The sequence below is a fragment of the Capra hircus genome, chromosome 3 (assembly GCF_001704415.2).
Source record: "Capra hircus breed San Clemente chromosome 3, ASM170441v1, whole genome shotgun sequence".
Lineage (NCBI taxonomy): Eukaryota > Metazoa > Chordata > Mammalia > Artiodactyla > Bovidae > Capra > Capra hircus.
Window position 1 is genome coordinate 87612387 of NC_030810.1, and position 19463 is coordinate 87631849.

The following is a 19463-nucleotide window of genomic DNA, read 5'->3' on the forward strand; positions in this document are numbered from 1 at the left end:
TGCTCCTAAATCCCACGTGGGGTTGCTTTTCAAGCAGGGAGTTGAAAAGAGGAGGAAAAGTGGGGGGAAGAGAAGAAGAAAGGGACGAGAAGATTCTCTGGTAGAAATCAGGCCCCTCCCAACTGTTCCTCCACTTTTACAAGATGCCTCCACAACATGATGGGACAAACCAGGGCTAAAACGGGACAAAGAAGTTGGCCATGGAGAACATGAGCCACTGCAGGACAACAAAACAGAATCTCTCTGTCATGCATCTTGAGATCATGAATGTCTGCATTATAAATACAGTTTTAAAGAATCACTAAATAGTTGGGGAGGAGAACTCAATCCAAAACTTCAGCTTCAAAAACTTCATGACATTGGATTTGGCAACGATTTCTTGCATTTGATGCCAAAAGTACAAGCAAAGAAACAAATTAGATTACAGCGAAACAAACAAAAAACATTTGTATATCAAAGGGCACGTCAACAGAGCGAAACTGCAATCCACTGAATGGGGGAAAATATTTGCAAACCAAATACCTAATAAGGGATTAACATTCAGAATATGCAAAGAATTCCTGCAACTAAACAACACGTAAAAAAACAAGTATTGAAGCCAGAAATTGACATTACTATTACAAAACTTGACAAAACTGTTACTTAATGTTGACCAAATCCTCTTTCCCAACTATTTGGTGATTCCTTAAAATTGTGTTTATAAAGCAAAACACGATCTTAAGATGCATGACCCAGTGATCCAGAGACTTGGTTTGCTGGGGACCCTGAGTCCGGCATTGGAGTTGGGGGAGCTCACTTTTACCTCTCTCTCTCCCCCATTCTATTCAGGAAGCTGGAATGGGCTTCTCCGTTGCATTTTCCCATAACTCACAATGTGCTCTCCTGTGTGTGCGGGGGGCCGGGTCCCCAACCCCAGTGTTCACATGAGAGGACCCAGCAATTCTGTGATGTGTTGGGCAGACATTCCCAGGACTCAGGTCACTTGATGCAGAACAGAGGTATGGGTTTGGAGTCTGGGAGCTGGTCTCTCCCAGATTTCTGCTGACCAAGACTGGAGGACTGGCCAGGATGTCACTCACAGGGATGGATCCCTTTGTGGTCAGGAGGGGAGAAGGGTGGGGACTTCCACAGGTGCCAGCAGTCTTTTCCAACGTGTTTTCCAGGTTTCCGACCTTCTGAGATCTCTCTCGGGTGAGCGATTGCAGTTCCTCTGTCCTGCATTAAAGACGCCTGGACTCCTCCCATCTTCTTCAGCCCAAGGCTTGTTGAGTGTGGATGTAAGGTGGTCATCTTTGCTGAACTATAGGGTTTTGGTGCTGGGAGGGTCATGTGGTCATGCTGAGAGGATGCACCCCCAAGAATCATATTTTGAATAATATTTTGAGGTACTGATCTATTAGTTTTAAAAAATCCTCTCATTTTCTCCTTTCTCTTTTCCTCAGGAAAGGAAAAGCCAGCTCTGCCTCTGCTTGTCTTAGGGAAGACGCGGGCAGGGCAGGAAGCAGAAGGACTGGCAGAGCAGGACGTTTCTCCTGAAGCCCTGGAAGAACCTGGGGCCCCTCGGAGGATGTAGCAGAGGCAGGGGACTCAGGCAGATTCTGAGTGGTGGGGACCCAGATCCTGCTTCTTGGTGTGGTGCAGGGAGAAGGCAAGGTCAGGGTGGAGGGTCCGTGTGGTTTGTCTGGGGGAATAGGACCGAGGCAACTTCCAGAAGACTGGGTTGGCTCAGGTGAGACGTGGAGGCAACAGGACCCCAGGTAGGGACAAAGGAAAACCACCACACACCCCCTACCCCTTGCAAACTTGACCAGCTGGAGAGTCATGTGCATCAAAGCACACCTGCGGGGTGCTGCAGAAACGGCTAAGGTTAATTGGCCCCTCAGTCCGGAGGGCCGGGGGCACAGTGCAGAAAATCAGTTGATTCCTCAAGCAGAAAAAAGAACTGCTGCTTTGAACACAGCAGAGATTGAGACCAGCTCTGTGAGCATGTGAATCCCATATTTCACAGACGAAGAATTGAGACTGGGGAATGACTGAAATTTTCAAGGTCACACAACCTCAGTCGTTTATGTCTCCCATTTGTAGGAAGTGTAACGAAAAGCAGCTCTAGACTCTCTCATCTTTGACCCTCACATGACCCTCTCAGTGTCATTGTCTCTAGTCTACAGAAGAAGAAACTGAGGCATTGAGAAGTAAAGGGATTCACTCAAGGTCACACTGCCACATGGCCAGGGTTCAAGCCCAGGATTGTCCCACACATACTTTCCAGAAACCATGCTCCCCTGCAAACCAATGCTGGTAGAAGAGGTGTCTGGTTCTTTGGATCACAGCAGGGTCACCAACCAGAACCAATCTTTCCCCCACTTGACTGTGGGCTCCCTGGAGGTGGAGATGAGATAAGCCGCCCATCTCCACACAGTGTGAGCTCATAGGAGATGCTCAGGGAAGGGTGCATGTTTGACCTTGTTGCTGCTCACGTCTGAGTGGAGGTCACAACGTTGGGTACCCTGGAGAGGCTGTCCCTGGGCCCTGATTTTGTTTGAGCCACTTCTGTGGGTCAATTCCCCGACACAAGGAATCTAGACCAAGGGGAGTTGTCCCAACCTGGCTCTGGGTAACCAGTGATGAAATCTTATCGTGGCTTTTCAAAAAGCTTTTAGAAGTGTTTGGCCTGCTTCCCGGGGACTAGCAGTCCTAACATCCTGTGCAGTCTGAGGCAGCCTTCCTGATAGTGTGCACTTGAATGCTGTTAGAATGATCCCAATCTCGTGAATAAACACGGAAAAACCAGTGCTTTGGTTCTTGGCTTTGAGGGTCACCTTCCAGAGGGAGAGGGGGCTGAGCCTGAGTTTCAAGGCTCATTGTCCAGGAGTGTTTGCTGCTGGGTCATGCTGGGCCACTGGCAACGTGGAGCTGGTGCTGGGGGAGATGGTGGGGGGTGGGTGGAGTACCGCACTCCTGCCTCATGTGCTGACACCCACAGGTCCCAGCCCCAGATACTACAGATGGGCCCACTGCTCATAAGTATGACTGTCCCAAGGGATCTCCAGAGGTTGTGAGCAGTGAGCTTGAAGCAGTGCTGCCCCAGACTTGACAGTGTAAACTCATGACCCACCCCACCTTGCTCCCATAACTTGTCAGGCCCTGTGCTAAACTGTAGCACATCAAACCAGGAGTCTTGTGAAAGGCCTTTTTTAATGTTCAAGCTCTTTTCTTATGAGCAAGAACTCTAACCTCTCTGAGCCTCCATCTCCTCATCTGAGGACATAATAAAGATGCAACCCTCTATTTATGCCATAAGTGGTGGCAAGATCAATTGTCCATTCATTTGCTCAACCAAGCATTTATCGAGCATCCCCCATGTGTCAATGCTGTGCTGTGCTTAGTTGCTCAGTCATGTCTGACTCTTTGGGACCCCATAGACTCCTCTGTCCATGGGATTCTCCAGGCAAGAATACCGGAGTGAGCTGCCATTACCCCTCCAGGCGATCTACCCAACCCAGGGATCGAACCCAGGTCTCCCGCATTGCAGGCAGATTCTTCACCATCTGAGCCACCAGGGAAGCCCACCAAGGGTCATGCTGGGCATGTGTGGGGGGAAGCATCGATTGGATGCAGGGCTGCTGAGAGAGGACATGCAGGCCCTGGTCTGGCAGGACAGCCTCCGCAGGGAAGGAAACAAGGCACACACTGTACCATTTGGTGGTGTTATTTTCTCTCTACTTCCCTGGCTTTTGGAAAGGGAGGGTGCCGTGATGATGTTGTTAGGGTGTTTTTGGAATACTGAATGTGCCCACGGCTGCTTCCTGGGGCCTGAGAAGCAGCAACGTCCTGGCCTGCTGGGAAAGGACATGGGGGTGGAGCACTGCCATGGCCAGGATGGGGTATGCCTGCCCACCTGTTGTTTGTTGTTCAGTTGCTAAGTCGTGTCTGACTCTTTGCAACCCCATGGACTGCAGCACACCAGGCTTCCCTGTCCTTCACCCTCTCCCAGAGTTTGCTCAAATTCATGTCCATTGAGTTGACTATGCCATCCAACCATCTCATCCTCTGTCGCCCCCTTCTCCTCCTGCTTTCAATCTTTCCCTGTTTGTCTTCCTAAGGCCTGTCATAAAACACTCAGGTCCCCTGGCCTCCTGAGGCCTTTGCAAGTCAAATACATAAACTCCTGGATCTGTCCCTCTCAGAGTCCCCCACCACCTCACCTCCCTGTGTCCAGGGTCCACCTCTCTACTGCCCAGCCTGTCCTCTCTGCTCCAGGTCCATGCTCTCATCTTCCACCTAATCAGGCCTTCCTCACTTTGTAGACCTCTGTCCTGCAGAATATGGGTGGCCGGCACCTCAGTCTCCCTCACATCCATGGTCCCAAAGCCCCTGCCTTAACCTGACTTGAACCTGATCTTCCAGTTCCCAGTCTCCCTTCACACCTGGGATGTGATCTCCACTTTTGTTTTTGTGTCTTTGTTTTCCCTTTAGCCCTGATTCTCTCCCAGGCTCCAGGCCTGAGAGCATGTCTGGCCTGGACCTTGGGACCCTCTACTTGTCCCAAGCCCCTGCACGTGTGCCCCTGAGAGACTCTCCCGGGTCCTCTGTGTGTGGCTCAGATGCCTAACCCATCCCCCAAACCTGACCATCATGTCGTAGCTTCCTCCTTTTCCTCGGTGTGTGGCACAAGTCTGCCCTCTTTGCCCACCTTCCCCAGGCCTCCCAGTGGCTCATGGAGTCTGGCATCTAACCCTCCCCTCCCAACATCCTTCTGGCATGGAACCAAGGGCCGCAGCCTTGTGGGGAGCAGCGGTCTTGGGCCTGCATCTCTTTTATTTTTTGGAGGTTTAAAAATTTTTTTATTTTTATTTTTTTGACCACGCCACGCAGCATGCAGGATGCAGGATCTTTGTTCCCCGACCAGGGATCGAACCTGCGCCCCCACCCCTCTCGCCCCACATTGGAAGATGGAGACTTAACCACTGGACCACCAAGGAAGCCCCTGCAACTCTCTTAGATGGAGGTGGCAGACTGAACAAGCACCCTTGGCATCAGATGCCCCTTGGGGAGTAGCCTGAGTGGCTTCTGGAAACCTGGGCTGGGAGGACTGGGCTGCAAGACCCCTGGACAGGGCAGGCTGGGGCTCCTGTGAAGTCAGGCCCAGGAAAGGGAAGCATTGAGGGCTGGAAGGGGCCTACTGAGAACACGCCTCTTTACTGACCACAAGGTGGGACGTGAGATAGGGCTTTGGCGGTGGCCCCACCTGTGTTAGCTCAAGAGGTCCTGTCTGAAAGGGGAAATCAGGTCAGGGAGGCTTGCATGACATTTCCTGGCCTGAAGATCAGGCATGCGTACCCTTCAACTTTGAAGTCCCCGGCGTGGTAGAACCCATGGCCCTTATCAGAGTGGGTGTTGTGTAGTCTGGGTGCTATCTTAATGTGTTTGTGGAGTGGCCCGAATTTAGGGGCTATCTCTGCAGCTTGGGCTCCCAGCCAGAGGGAGCCCCGCACCTTCTATAAAAGCTGTGGGAGTGGGCCCTGGCTGCAGCAGCGGCCGGACCCAGATCCAAGATGAGGTGTCTTGTGGTGCTACTTGCTGTCTTCGCTCTCTCCCACGGCGCTGAGATCACCAGGTAAGTGTCAGGCCTCAGGGGAGGGGATGGGCATCGCATGCATCTGCTGCGGGGAGGTGTCTCCCTCATCTTCCAGCCATCGGTTCCCCTCGGGAGACCTCGAGGAAATGCTGCAGGTTCCCGGGATAATCGTTACCAGTCAGTTCTGCCTTTTATGTTGGGGCCTTTTCCTCCAAAGCATTCCCCTATCCTTCAGGGCGTGGTGAACAAGAATAGGGGGTCAGATGGGCTGTGTGGGAATTAAGCACACAGCTCCTGGAGTCAAACTGCCTGATCCTCAGCTTCATCATGAACATAACGTAAACTTGTAAATTTAGGATGACAGAAGTATCCATCTCATAGGGTTGTCCTGAAGGGTAAGTTGTTGTTGTTTAGTCTCTAAGTCATGTTCGACTCTTTGTGATCCCATTGACTGTAGCCCACCAGGCTCCTCTGTCCCTGGGATTCTCCAGGCAAAAGTTGGAGTGGGTTGCCATTCACTTCTCCAGGGGACCTTCTCTATCCAGGAATCAAACCTGAGTCTCCTGCATTGGCAGGCAGATTCTTTAGCCAATGAGCCAGGGGAGCCCTCATAAGGGGTATATGAGTTAGTATTTATAAAGTGCTCTGAAGAGTGCCTGGCACGTTGTAAGAGTTATGTGTGCATCAGTTAGAGTTCTCTGTTGTGCCACACCCTTTGCGGGTAGAGTTTCCAGGTTCTCTTCCCCAAATTATAACTGGTATTTATTGAGTGCTTGCTACTAGATGCCAGACACTTAACTAGGGCTTTACCTCTACTCTCACTAAGCCTCAGGGATTAGGTAGATAATATTTTTTGCCTTTCACAGGTGAGGAAACTGCTGTTCAGGGAGGCTCCTTGAGCTGTCCAAGGCCTTGTGGTTAGATATGAAGGAGCCAGACTTGGTCCTAAGTGGACTGGCACTTTTTTTTTTTTTGCTACACCGTGCAGCATCTGAGCTCTTAGTGCCCTAGCCAGGAATTGAACCCGTGCCCCCTGCAGCAGAAGCATGGCTTCTTAACCATTGCACCACCAGGGAAGTCCCCTGGACGGGCACTCTTGCCATGACGCCACACTACCTCTGGTTCCCAGGTTCGAGCTCCGTCAAGGCCCGAGCCCAGGGGAACCTGAATCCATTCCTGGGAAGCAGGGTCCCTAAAAAGGGGTCCGGTGTCTTTCACCAGTGGGGGCTGCAGATGGTGGTCTTAAGAGTGGAGTTCTTTCAAGTGCCAGGTACCTGGCCGGCTCAGCGTGGCATCTGGAGGCAGAAATGGGGTGGAGGTTTCCGTGGTGGTTGGAGCTGCAAACGTTTAGGGCTGCATCCCTGGTTCTTAGCACAGGGCAGTAGACTGCCTTCGAGCCTCGCTTGCCTCGAGGGTGGCTTTCCGGGTCCTGTGCCGAGACAGGACAGATCAGTAGAGTCGCAGCTACTGCTGCGAGAGTCACCAGGCGCTCAGCCTGTGGGTCCTGAGCTGACTGGGAACCAGAGTCGGAACAAGCAGAAAGACATGGGGACACGGGAAAGGACAGCTGTGGGCTTGCTCCCAGGAGCTCAGCCCAACTTCCTTCTTTTCGGGCTGAAGTCCTTTTCTGTCATCAGAGACAAAGGCTGAGAAACGTCTGGAGAACCTTTCATTTCTATTAATAGATCAGATCCCAGCCAAACTCACACATGAGGGCTGGGGGCGGGAGGCACCAGAGGAGAGACCATCATTAATATACGAGGCGTTCCATATGGGATCCATTTGAGACGTGAACAACGTGAGAAAACCCATTTTCTTTACGAGTCTTAAACCTGCTGCCCTTATATTACTCTCAAAGCTCTTTCACACCTGTGGGCTCCAGTTGTCCTTAAAACAGCCCCAAGGAGGAGGACCACGTGACTCAGAGCTGGGTGACACTGGGAACAATCACGCTCTAGTCTTCCACTGCAGGAGAGGAAACTAAGAGCTGGAGAGGTTAAGTCACTCAGTTCGTCCGCAGCAGTGCCCGAGAGTGGCTGGAAAGGGAGAGATAATCCATTTTGCACGGAAGTTGAAGCTCAGAGGGCCTTGACCAGCCACCAGCTGCCAGAGACCGAGTCTCCAACCAGCTTCTGCTGTCTTCCTTTTTGATTCTCTTCCTGCTGATCTGCCTCCATCATCTATCATCTAAACTCTAACCATATTCACTGGGGACCATGCTCTGTGCTGAAACAGTCTGAAGAAATTCCACCCATGTTAGGCTGCCCAGAGAGCGGAGAACAGGGGTTGGCCAAGTGTGGGAGCTTGGTCATAGCTTTCTCCAGAGTGTGGGGGACACCATTTTCTTCCCTACACAGTATGCTCCTGGAGGGTAGAGACAGGCTTTTCATGTATCCCTGGTACCCCATACAGTGCCTGGCACATAGTAGGTCCACAGCAAGAATTGGAGACTGAATGAGAGTCTGCTGAGTGCCTTTCAAACCCCAGAGCTGCAAACTCACTGTGTGTGTTAGCTGCTCAGTCGTGTCTGACTGCAGCCCCATGGACGCAGCCTGTCAGGCTCCTCTGTCCACAGACTTCTCCGGGCAAGAATACTGAAGTGAGTTGCCATTTCCTTCTCCAGAGGATCTTCCTGACCCAGAAATCAAACCTGGGTCTCCTGTATTGCAGGCAGATTCCTTCCTGTCTGAGCCAACATGGAAGCCCAGGCACCAGGGAAGCCCATTAGTGGCTTATAAAATACATCGACTGAGTTTCCACCAGCATTAAAAAAGAGAAAGGAGTTGGAAATATCAGAGTGCATTGCAGCTGGTAACAGCCAGCATGAGCTAATGTAGAACTCGATTTTTACTTTAGGTAATGATACAAAAATGGAGAAATACAAAAATGGAGAAATCTGGGCTCCTCTGAGGCTGGGTGGCCCTGGGGAAATGCCCACCTCATCACTAATTCTTCCCCTCTCCTCAGGATCCCACTGTACAAAGGCAAGCCGCTGAGGAAGGCACTGAAGGAGCGTGGGCTTCTGGAGGACTTCCTGCAGAAACAGCAATATGGCGTCAGCAGCGAGTACTCCGGCTTTGGGGAGGTGGCCAGTGTGCCCTTGACCAACTACCTGGATGTGAGTGGTTCTGCCAGCCTTCCAGTAATGATTCCCACATAGCGTGATGGACACCCCACCCCTCCTTTCCCTCTTTCAGGAATCAGGGAGCCCTATGGGGGTGTGTGAAGCCATCTCCCACCCCTCAGTAGCTCTCAGGAAGTAGCAGGCTCTGCAAAACCAGTCCTCCCACTTTCAAGGGTCTGAGCCCGGATGACCTGCCCGCAGACAGCATCCCTTGGGGACACATGGTCTGCGCCCAGATCCAGCCACACCTGACTTTCCAGGTCCAAGGAACCCACGACTTAGGTTTCCGGGGCAGGGAGGGGGCAGCTGGTGCCCACTGTCAGCTGCCCGGGACGTGACAGGAGCACCCCCATGCCCTCTTCTTTTCTGGAGCCTGTCTCTCTCATCTGTCACTCAGTAAACAACCCACCCTTTTTCTGTTTGGTGCCCTCGTTTCCTTATCTAGGTCATCCCCACCTCCATCTGAGCCCCAGTTTTGACACCCAGAGAGAGCTGGAAGGAGGTGTGTCTGGGCACCTTGGGTCTGGGGTCTGTACCTGGCTGGTATCTCACCTCTGTGTCCCTGTCCCTGGCAGGTGCCCCAGGCTCCTTACCAGGCAGGGCTTACATTTTGCTCTAGTGTCTGCTCTGGGGGCGATTCCAGCAGGGGTTGCAGGATTTGCGGCAGAAATCACGGAGCCTACAGAACTGAACAGTCACCGGGCTGGGCATCAATGCTCCCCAATCCTTCACATGGTGCTCCCAGCCTGACCCGGTGCTGTCTGTCTTCAGAGTCAGTACTTTGGGAAGATCTACCTCGGGACACCGCCCCAGGAGTTCACCGTGCTGTTTGACACCGGCTCCTCTGACTTCTGGGTACCCTCTATCTACTGCAAGAGCAATGCCTGCAGTGAGTGGCACCCCCGGTCCCGCCCACCCCTCCGCTCTGCCAGTCATGGTCAGGGTGGCCAGGCTTGGGGTGGGATGTGTCTGTGTGTTGTGGGGAGAGCTGGCTTGGACATTCCCAGACTCCCAGTTGTGTCCTATCTCCTTGCTCAACCCTCCCACTGGCCGCAGACCGGGTAGATGTGCAAATCACAGATCTGATGCATAAAGCACCAGTTAGACATGGGGGAACTTTGTTTCATATTTTTGGCTCTGTTAGGAGTCAAGGCAGACACCTTACCCTCCTGGGTGCTCAGTTTTTCTTTCTATAAAATGGGGCCACGACATGCCAGTCGGTTCTAAGAGAATGAAGTGAGAGGTACTGAGAAAACATTAAATATATGTAAATAATTTGTTTCTCCAACCATCTTGGGAGATCGGTGCTCTTTTTATCCTTATTCGCCAGGTGAGGAAACCAAAGTTGAGAGAAGCAAAGAGACTTGTTGGAAATTACAAAGCTGGTATAAGCTAGTCTCTGGAAACCACAGAGATGGCTTTCTTTTTTTCGTTTTCTTTGGAAGTTATGAAGGTAGCACTGGGGGGGGTCAGAGAGGTGGATTGAGCAGCAAAGAATAATTTTCTTGACTGAGCTTTGTGGGATCCAGACAGAACTGGCTGCTTATTTTCAGTAGAGAGAATAGTCAGTATTGAGACCATATTCTTACGAGAGCTGGTAAGGATTTAGCCCCTGTTAGCACTGTCAAGTGGAGAGAAGATGCTCTGGGTCCCACTAACCCCGAGCCTGTGTTCCAGAAAATCACCAGCGCTTCGACCCAAGAAAGTCGTCCACCTTCCAGAACCTGGGCAAGCCCCTGTCTATCCGCTATGGGACGGGCAGCATGCAGGGCATCCTGGGCTACGACACCGTCACTGTGAGTGGACCTTGGGGCCAGCCAGTCCTCCCCTCTCCCTGCCCACCAGCCATTGCCCCACCCAGACACCCTGGCTCTGGGCTGTGCCACGGCTGGTGCCAAGGGGCTCTTTGTGTCCTGCCCCTGTGGGTGGCCCCCCTGGGAGAGGATTCTGAGAGGGGTTTTAGCCAGCAGCAGCTGCGGGGTGTCCCTCCCTCCCTTCCCCTTTTCCTTTCCATGTCAGCTCCCACCCGAGAGGCTTCTCTGGGTCCAGTTTCCATCCCTTTTTCACTTAACCTTGGCATAGTCACTGTGATCTCATCTTAAATTTAGTTCTTTCAACAACCCTTTGAGGAAGCTAGTCTCACCCCCATTGTTCAGACGAGGGACCCGAGGATCAGATGAGCTGATAACTTGCTTGAAGTCACACAGCTGGTCATGGTGGGCGCTGTCAGACCCACGTCTCTGCCTCTCTGGATTTGACCTCACTTTATAAGTCATAGAGCAGCGCCTCCTTTCAAGTCAGAAAGCATCTGTGCCCTCTGGACAAGGCCTCCCTTTGCTCTCGGCCCTCTGCCTTCTGAAGTAATTGATTCAATGGCCGGCACATAGTAAGTGCCCAATACATGTTAGCATCTTTCCTTCCATCCTCACCCACCATCTAAAATTAAAATCAAGCAGTATCCCTTGGTGCTCATCAGCTTGCTCTTCCTTGAGTTCTTCCTGGCGTCTGGCTGGAGTCTGTTTTGCTGTGAGCCTGAAGGCTCAGAGAAGTACTTGTCCAAGGTCACACAGCTCATGGCAAAGCAAGGATGTGCAGTAAGGCCTTTCAGATGCACACTGCGGGCATGTTCTTTCTATCCATCCTACTGTGCCCACAGCGCTTCCCAGGGAGGCGCCCTGGGTGCAGCCAGTGGAAGGGCTGCGGGCAGGCAGAGGTCCCTTTGAGCAGCCCTTGTTTCACCCCGTTCTTTCAGCTCACCCTCAATTTCTGCACCATGGGCACTGCTCTCTGCACCCCTGCCTGTGCCCTCTCTTCCCCTGCCAATCAGCCTTCTGCCTCGTCAGACCCATTCCCTCAAAACCACGGCACAGAGCTAAAAAGGGAAACGTTTCTCTTAAGTGCCCATACTACACTGCCCATAGAGGGGAGGGCGGGTTGGAGAAGACGGGCTTGACCTGAGCCCTCTCTGGGTCCTCTGGCCGCAGGGCCCCCTGGTGGAGGTCACTCTGTCTCTCTTGCAGGTCTCCAACATTGTGGACACCCAGCAGACAGTAGGCCTGAGCACCCAGGAGCCTGGGGATGTCTTCACCTATGCCGAGTTCGACGGGATCCTGGGGATGGCCTACCCCTCGCTCGCCTCAGAGTACTCGGTGCCCGTGTTTGACAGCATGATGGACAGGCGCCTGGTGGCCCAGGACCTGTTCTCGGTTTACATGGACAGGTAGGAGCTGCACCCAGCCTGGGCTGGACTTCCATGGCCTGGCAGGGACCACTGACTAAGGAGGGGCTGCCTCTCGGGGACACACCAAGCACACCTCTCCTTGTTTCCAGGCACATCTAACCCTCTGTCTAAAGGCCCCAACATGGGTCGTGGATGCAGCCAGGGTCCACTGGGCCCGAGCTTGACCTTCATTTCTGGCATTTAAGAAAAGAAGCTTGACTCTATCTCTGCATAGGGGATTTTAACCTCTTCTTTTCTTCCAAAGTGATAGGCCTCAGTAATCATTTACTGATGTCATTGAGATTCTCAGACGCTTATAGCAGGCTCTGAGGGAGTTCAGGCTTCTCCTTTCAGTTTGCAGGAGGTATTAGAGAAGAGCCTGGAGCAGCGGGGAGAAGAGCTGGGAGAGCCCATCTGAAGCCTCTGGGGCGGAGGTGGGGGTTGGGGGTGGGAGAAGAGCGGGGAGGGATCTGAATCGCCTCTGCCCTGTGTGGGGCTGGGATACCGCTTCTCAGAGCCACGGTGTCAGGGTCCACTGACATGCCTCTCCTCGGTTTCAGGAATGGCCAGGGGAGCATGCTCACGCTGGGGGCCATCGACCCGTCCTACTACACAGGGTCCCTCCACTGGGTGCCCGTGACGCTGCAGAAGTACTGGCAGTTCACCGTGGACAGGTGGGCGCGGGGCAGCCGTGGCCCCGCCAGAGGCCGGCTCCAGTGTGGGGCCCCGGGGATCCAGGGTGCAGCCCAGTAGCTCGTCCCGTTCGAGTCTGAATCAGACGCTCCAGGGCCAAGGGTCCTTGATAGTGAGATTGCTGACCATTCACTTACACTTTATTAATAAGATTGTGCTGTGCTGTGCTTAGTCGCTCAGTCATGTCCCAACTCTTTGCGACCCCATGGACTGTCGCCTGCCAGGCTCCTCTGTCCATGGAATCCTCCAGGCAAGAATGCTGGAGTGGGTTGCATGCCATGCTCCAGGGCATCTTCCCAACCCAGGGATCGAAGCCAGGTTTCCCACATTGCAGGGGGATTCTTTACCATCTGAGCCACCAGGGAAGCCCAAGAATACTGGAGTGGGTAGTCTATCCCTTCTCCAGAGGATCTTCCAGACTGAGGAATCCAACTGGAGTCTCCTGCATTGCAGGTGGATTCTTTACCAGCAGAGCTACCAGGGAAGCCTTATCTGGGGCTTCCCAGATGGCACTAGTAATAAACAATCCACCTGCCTCTGCGGGAGACATAAGAGATGTGGGTTCTATCTCTGGGTCAGAAAGATCCCCTGAAGAGGAAAAGACAACTCACTCCAGTACTCTTGCCTGAGAATCCCATAGGCAGAGGAGCATGGTGGGCTACGGTCCATAGGGTTGTAAAGAGTCAGACACAACTGAAGCAGCTTAACATGGGCACTGTGCTTATCCAGCACTACTACCTGCCAGGCATTGTGCTGGGCGAGGACGTGACTGCTTCATTTGCTCCTCACTGAAATCCTGTAGAGCGGTTCTATGATTATCTTCATTTTGTAATTTACTAACATCGAGTTTGAACCTCATGCCCATCCCCTGGGTAAGTCAAGGAAGTCAAGGGGTGCTAATGGACCCATTTTTCAGGTGAGAAGCCTGAGTGCAGGAAGGTTGGGGAGCCTGCAGCAAGGACATGGCAGGAGAAAACTGGAAACAAGATCTTTGGGCAAAGCGTGCAGTGCTCCTCCTACCCTCTCCCTTAGTGCATGTGACTTTGTTGTTTCAGTGACGCTTCTGTCCCAGAGAAGATCAGGCGGCCTCCATTTAGCCACTGCTGAGTTGGGAGAAAATGATTTTGGGTTTTTTTCTCTGAGTTCAGGAAGTTAGGGGGGCTCTAGAAAGGAACCGAAAGAAAAGGACCTGGGATGGCTGGGCTCCCTTCCTGCCAAGGTCCCTGGCAGGGGAGGCTGGAAGGGGTCCAAGGAGGGAGGGCTGGATGCTGGACGCATGGCAAGGCCGCCCTGTCTCCCCTCTGTAGTGTCACCATCAGCGGTGCGGTGGTGGCCTGTGAGGGTGGCTGTCAGGCCATCCTGGACACGGGCACCTCCAAGCTGGTCGGGCCCAGCAGCGACATCCTCAACATCCAGCAGGCCATTGGAGCCACACAGAACCAGTATGGCGAGGTGAGGCCAGACCCGTATCCCCACCTCCCCAGAACCTCCGAAGAGGGAACCCACTTTGTGCCTGGAGGCAGTGACGTAGGGAAATGGTGAGGGGCCTGTTCTCCTATAGGGGGTGGGAGGCCTTCACGATGACCTGGCTCTTCTAGCTTTGGCCACTTGGCGTTGGGGCTCCTATGTCTCACACAGTGACAGCAGTCTGACCTTCTGTCCCCAGAGAGGGTCACACATCCCTGACTCTCTGAGCTTTGCTATGCCCTCCACCGATGAGTCTCCCCGCTTTCTCCCTGTCAGCTAAGTGCTCCCAGTGTTCTTGGGAGCTCTGGCTGGGCTTGGAGGGAGACGTCGAGGCCAACCCCCCTTGTCTCCATCCTTGTCTCCAGCTGGTGTCTGTCCCTGGGCTGGATGACAGGTGGTCCCCATCACTGCGACTCCCTTGAGATCCAAGAACTTCCCTGGGGTCCTCTGAGTAGCAGATCCTCCCCTCTGCTCAGCTCCAGTGCAGAGCAAGGGGTCCTGCCTGGGACTTCCGCTGGCAGTCAGATCACACTTCCTCTGACTTCCTCTGGCAGTCAGATCGCACCCATGGCCCTTCTAAGAGGACTTCCCTCCCTCTGTTCTTTAGTTTGACGTCGACTGCGACAGCTTGAGCAGCATGCCCACTGTGGTCTTTGAGATCAATGGCAAAATGTACCCACTGACCCCCTACGCCTATACCAGCCAGGTATGCATCTCCAGAGAGGAGCCTGGCTTCACCCAGCTCTCCTCCTTTCTCTTGGCAACTCAGCATGTTAGTGATAAGTGGCAAGGCCTAGATGGAAAGAGCAGGTTGTACGTTTAGACCACTCGGCCCTTCAGAATAGGATGAGGCTGTCCTGGGGGCAACTTCATCCTGGGAGAAGTAGGGCAAACCAGAAGGACAGACCCCAGGCCCCAAGGGAGGGCGGGGGCCACTTGTAGGAATCTCCATCCATTGTGCTGACTTCTAAGCCCTGGGACCTTGGGCTTTGTTCAGGCTTTTTCTTAGTAGCCTGGGCTTTGTGGGCACCCAAACTTTGTCCCTACTGCCTTGCTGGCTTCAGCTTTAACCTAATCCTCAGCATTCCAAACAGTCAAGGCCTGGGGTCCCCAGACCTGCTCTGGGGGTGGGGGCGGGTCGTCAGGGCTGTAGGTGCTGAAAGCAGGAGGGTGGGGGGTTGGGGAGGACAAGTGAAGGGGGAGGGGACCCACTAGATGACCTTGGATTCAGTCACTTTATTTCTGAATATCAATTTCTTCATTTGTTGAGCAGACAAATCTGATACGTGTTTGCTTACATCCGAAGGTGATTTCAAGGGTGAAAGGAGATAATAGATGAGAGGGTGATTGAGGGGGTGGGGTAGGGAAAGACAGCAACTGGGGTTGGAACCAGCTTCATGCCTGCTTCCCTTTCCCAGGAGGAGGGCTTCTGTACCAGTGGCTTCCAGGGTGAAAATCATTCCCATCAATGGATCCTGGGGGATGTTTTCATCCGAGAGTATTACAGCGTCTTTGACAGGGCCAACAACCTCGTGGGGCTGGCCAAAGCCATCTGATCACATCGCTGACCAAGAACCTCACTGTCCCCACACACCTGCACATACACACGCACACATGTACGTGAGCACACGTGTGCACACACAGATGAGGTTTCCAGACAGATGATTCTCAATAAATGTTGTCTTTCTGCAAAGTCTGGCTTTCTTTGGGGCTGAAGCCCTGCACCGCTCTGGGGGTGGGATGTGACAGTCACATGGTGTGTCCAGCAGAGCCGGGGCCACATGCGTAGAGGAGGATTGGGGAGTTGATAGGTGGAGACCTTCACATTGGCCATTTCAAAATCAGGTCAGGATTTTAAAAACAAAATCCGTTTTGTCTTCCTGTTTCCTCATTCTACATATTTTTAGGGAAAGAATGCAATAAGGAAGACCTTTCTAGGCTGAGATTGTACCTGCGGAACAAGGGCTTGAGGTGGAATTGAGTAGAGAATGTTTGCCCAGCGAGACAATAGCTCTAGGTCTTGACAGCCATTTGGAGAAGACAGTGGGACAGGCAGAGGGTATCTGGGAAGGTCTGAGGGTCCTGGGGTTGTCATGGGGAAGAGCCACAGCCCAGAGTCCCATCCTTTGTCTTAGAGGCTTCAAACCTGGCTTGCCAGTGCCTGGAAAGTGGCTACATTGCAGGGGCAGACCTGTGTCCACCAGCTCACAGCAGTGGATGTGTCTAAGCTCAGCAAGGACCGCAGATGCCAGTGAATAGACCACCCAGGCTCACAGGTCCCTGCAGCTCCTCCTGAGCAGGGGAGAGGCCACTGAGGAAATACAAATATCAAGGGGTCAGAACAAGGGCATCTAGGCATATGTCAGAGGTGTCTCTCTGTCATGCTACTTTGAGGTGCTGTGATGGGCGAGCTAACCAACCTCCCGAGGAAGTCCCAGTGCTGGGCCCCTTGGCCAAGCCTGCACATGTTTATTCCCTCCACTTCTCTCCCTTCTCTCTGCACCTCTTCTAGTCTTTTCTCCAAAAGGGACAGTGCAATTGATCAGGCTTCATTTTTCTAAATCTCAGCCAGTCTTGTCCCCAGTATGGTGATTGTGCTTTAAGTCACACCTTTATAATAGCTGAACTCTCAGAAGGGGGATTGGAGCCTCGTTACTACTTAGTCCCTGCCCCCAGCGTATGCTGACCACACATCCCTTGCAGAGACCCGAGGAGCAGGTGTCACGTAGCACATCTCTAAGAGCCTGAAGTTACAGGTTTGGCTGTGACACTTCACAAAGGAAACTGTCCTTTAGGAAGTGGGGAGAGGGGCCCCCAGCAGGAGCTGCAGACGGGACCCTCTGGGGGCATCTCCTGGGGTCTTTCCCAGCTGCGGTGTGCTGTGCTATGCTAAGTCACTGCAGTTGTATCTGACTCTGCGATCCTATAGACTAGCCCACCAGGCTCCTCTGTCCATGGGATTTTCCAGGCAACAATACTGGAGTGGGTTGCTATACCCTTCTCCAGGGGATCTTCCCGACCCAGGGATCATATCCACGTCTCCTGCATTGCAGGCAGACTCTTCACCTCTGAGACACTGGGGAAGCCATACCCGAGGATAAACAAAACGGGGCCCAGGGCAGCGGAGGTGCTGTGGCAGTGGCTTTCTGGGTCTGTGGCTGAGCCTCGGAGGACACTGGGGGCCTCCGGGAGGGAAGGAGCCGGGCTGCACTGTGCAGAGTGATGCGGAGGAAGAAGGGCTTAGGTTGCAGTCCCCAGGGAACTGAGGGGCCTGGGATGGGTTGGGGCAGGAGAGACAAGAGAATATCCTGGGACCCCAAGGGCAGAGGACATCCTTGGTGCTCGAGCCTTACAGGATCAGAAAGGCCAGTGCGGTGCTGAGTAAGTGCTAGCATGCATTAGGTGGCTAGTCTAAGCCTCACTTCTCTTATCTATAATCAGTGCTGCCTGTTTGCCAAGAATGAGACAGAACTGGGCCATTTTCAGTATTGTTAGGCTTCTTTTAGATTAAAAAAAAACAAAAACTGAACAGGCTCATAAAAATTGAGGTATATTTCAATGGATTGCACTTAACAAATTGTATTTTAAACATCCAAACCTCAATTGGAGATGATGTAGAAAGTCCTAAATATGATGACTTTCACAAATGGGAAGCCTGGGCCAAACGGCCCCCACTGCAACCTCTGCCCACCTGGCCTGGGTGGTGACCCTTGTCCTGAGCGGGCAGCACCCCTCTGGGGCTCATGGGCAATGGCAACCCCGCAGTCTTCTCCTGGAGTTTCTCCTTGCTGCAGAGAAATCTCTGCTTGCAGCGTTCTCCACACTCCTACTCCTTTCTCCAGCTTTTAATTGCCCTCCAAATCCCCCCTCAGTCCAGACCTCTTCAGGATTCCTGACAAGGGTTTGGCGCCCTCCTGTGGCGCCTGCTGGGCCTAGCCCTTCCCCTAGGGTCCAGTTGGCATTTTTATTTTCTTCTCTGTTTCCCTCGAGAACGGTGGGCTCCCTAGGGGCAGACACTCCTCTCTTTGATATCTCTGGAGGCCTAACTCGTGGGATGCCCCCATCAGTACTGCTGAATCAGTCACACTACTCGCTGTTTGTCTCCTGTTTCCTTGCCATCTTCATATCTGTATCCGCTGCACACTCAGGCACCTTCTCCCTCCCGCTGTGAGCCTGGGGAATGGCTTAGCATGTGCAGGGGGGTTGCTGAAGGGGAGAGAAGAAGCCGAGCTGCGTGCAGGGTTTTAAGTTTCTGCCAAGGGGCCCAGGCAAGGCTCTTCAGCAGGCCCACCTTGCTGGGGGGTCTGCAAGGTGATGAAGGGGTCTTGCTAGGAGCACATCTGTCATTTGTTTGTAAAGAAGCGAACCCGGAGGCCAGCGCAGAGCTGTGATGCTGGGAGAGCCCCTCCAGGGTCGGGTGGCTCACTGCCGTGTCCCTCGCGAGCACCGTCTGCTGACAGGAGCCAGGCCAGGAGGCGTGCCACCTTCTGGCGAGGTTGCTGCCCTCTCCCCGCTGTGTGGCAGTACCCAGTGCCCTGCAGGGCTGGCCTCTGGGCCTTTGCTCATGCCATGCCCTTTGCCTGTTTTCTCCCTCCACTCTCTCTGACCTGTGAACTGCTCCCCACCCTTCAAGACCAGCTTTAACTGTCCTGAGGTGACCCCCCTCCAACTCCACTGGACCGCAACCTCCCAGCTTCCTAATTGCTCCGCGGGGATCTTTACAACAGCATTTATCTCGCCACTTAGTTATTTATGACACGTTGGTCTCTGCTCAAGTCCCTGACAGCTTTCCTCTCTTGAGTCCTCAGCTCCTCAGTGCCCAGGGGACTTCCTGGCACAATGTGGAGACTTCTGCCTTGAGATATGAGCAGGCAAGTGTCTGACCTGGAGGCATGATTCATAAGTGCTGAGACAAGCGAGCTCACACACACACAGACACAGACAGACACACACACAGACACAGACACACAGACACACAGACACACAGACACACAGACACACACACACACACAGCCTCCAGGCCTCCTACCAGTCCCTGCCCCACCCTGGCCCCTGAGTACACACAGGCCGAGGCCTCAGGCCTCGAGCCCTATTTCCAGCTCTTCTTCCTTCCTCTTCACTCATTTCCCTGCCAGTTCTTTGCATGCTAATGAGAGGAAGCTCTGGCCAGAGAGTAGCTTGGAAAGGAAGTCTTTGAAATGGAAATGTTATGACAAAATGATGGATTGTTTTCTGAGCTGTGCAGTTTGTTTCTCCCTGGCAGCTGCAGAAGGGAAGGATATCTCTTCACCGGGAGTGCTGGAGGTTGCCCACATCAGGAAGCCCTAGATAGCAGGAACTGCAAATACACTCCAAGAGCAGGTAGCGGCGGGGGAGACCTT

At 53.3% G+C, this 19463-nt stretch overlaps 1 protein-coding gene across 1 annotated transcript; it reads left to right on the forward strand.

Moving 5' to 3' along the window:
• CYM (prochymosin) lies at positions 5507-15737 on the forward strand. The gene is given in 9 exon segments (NM_001285759.1): positions 5507-5617; positions 8546-8696; positions 9474-9591; positions 10380-10498; positions 11723-11922; positions 12483-12596; positions 13923-14067; positions 14690-14788; positions 15501-15737. Coding segments are annotated over 9 exon segments (1146 nt in total). The 5' UTR covers positions 5507-5555; the 3' UTR covers positions 15639-15737.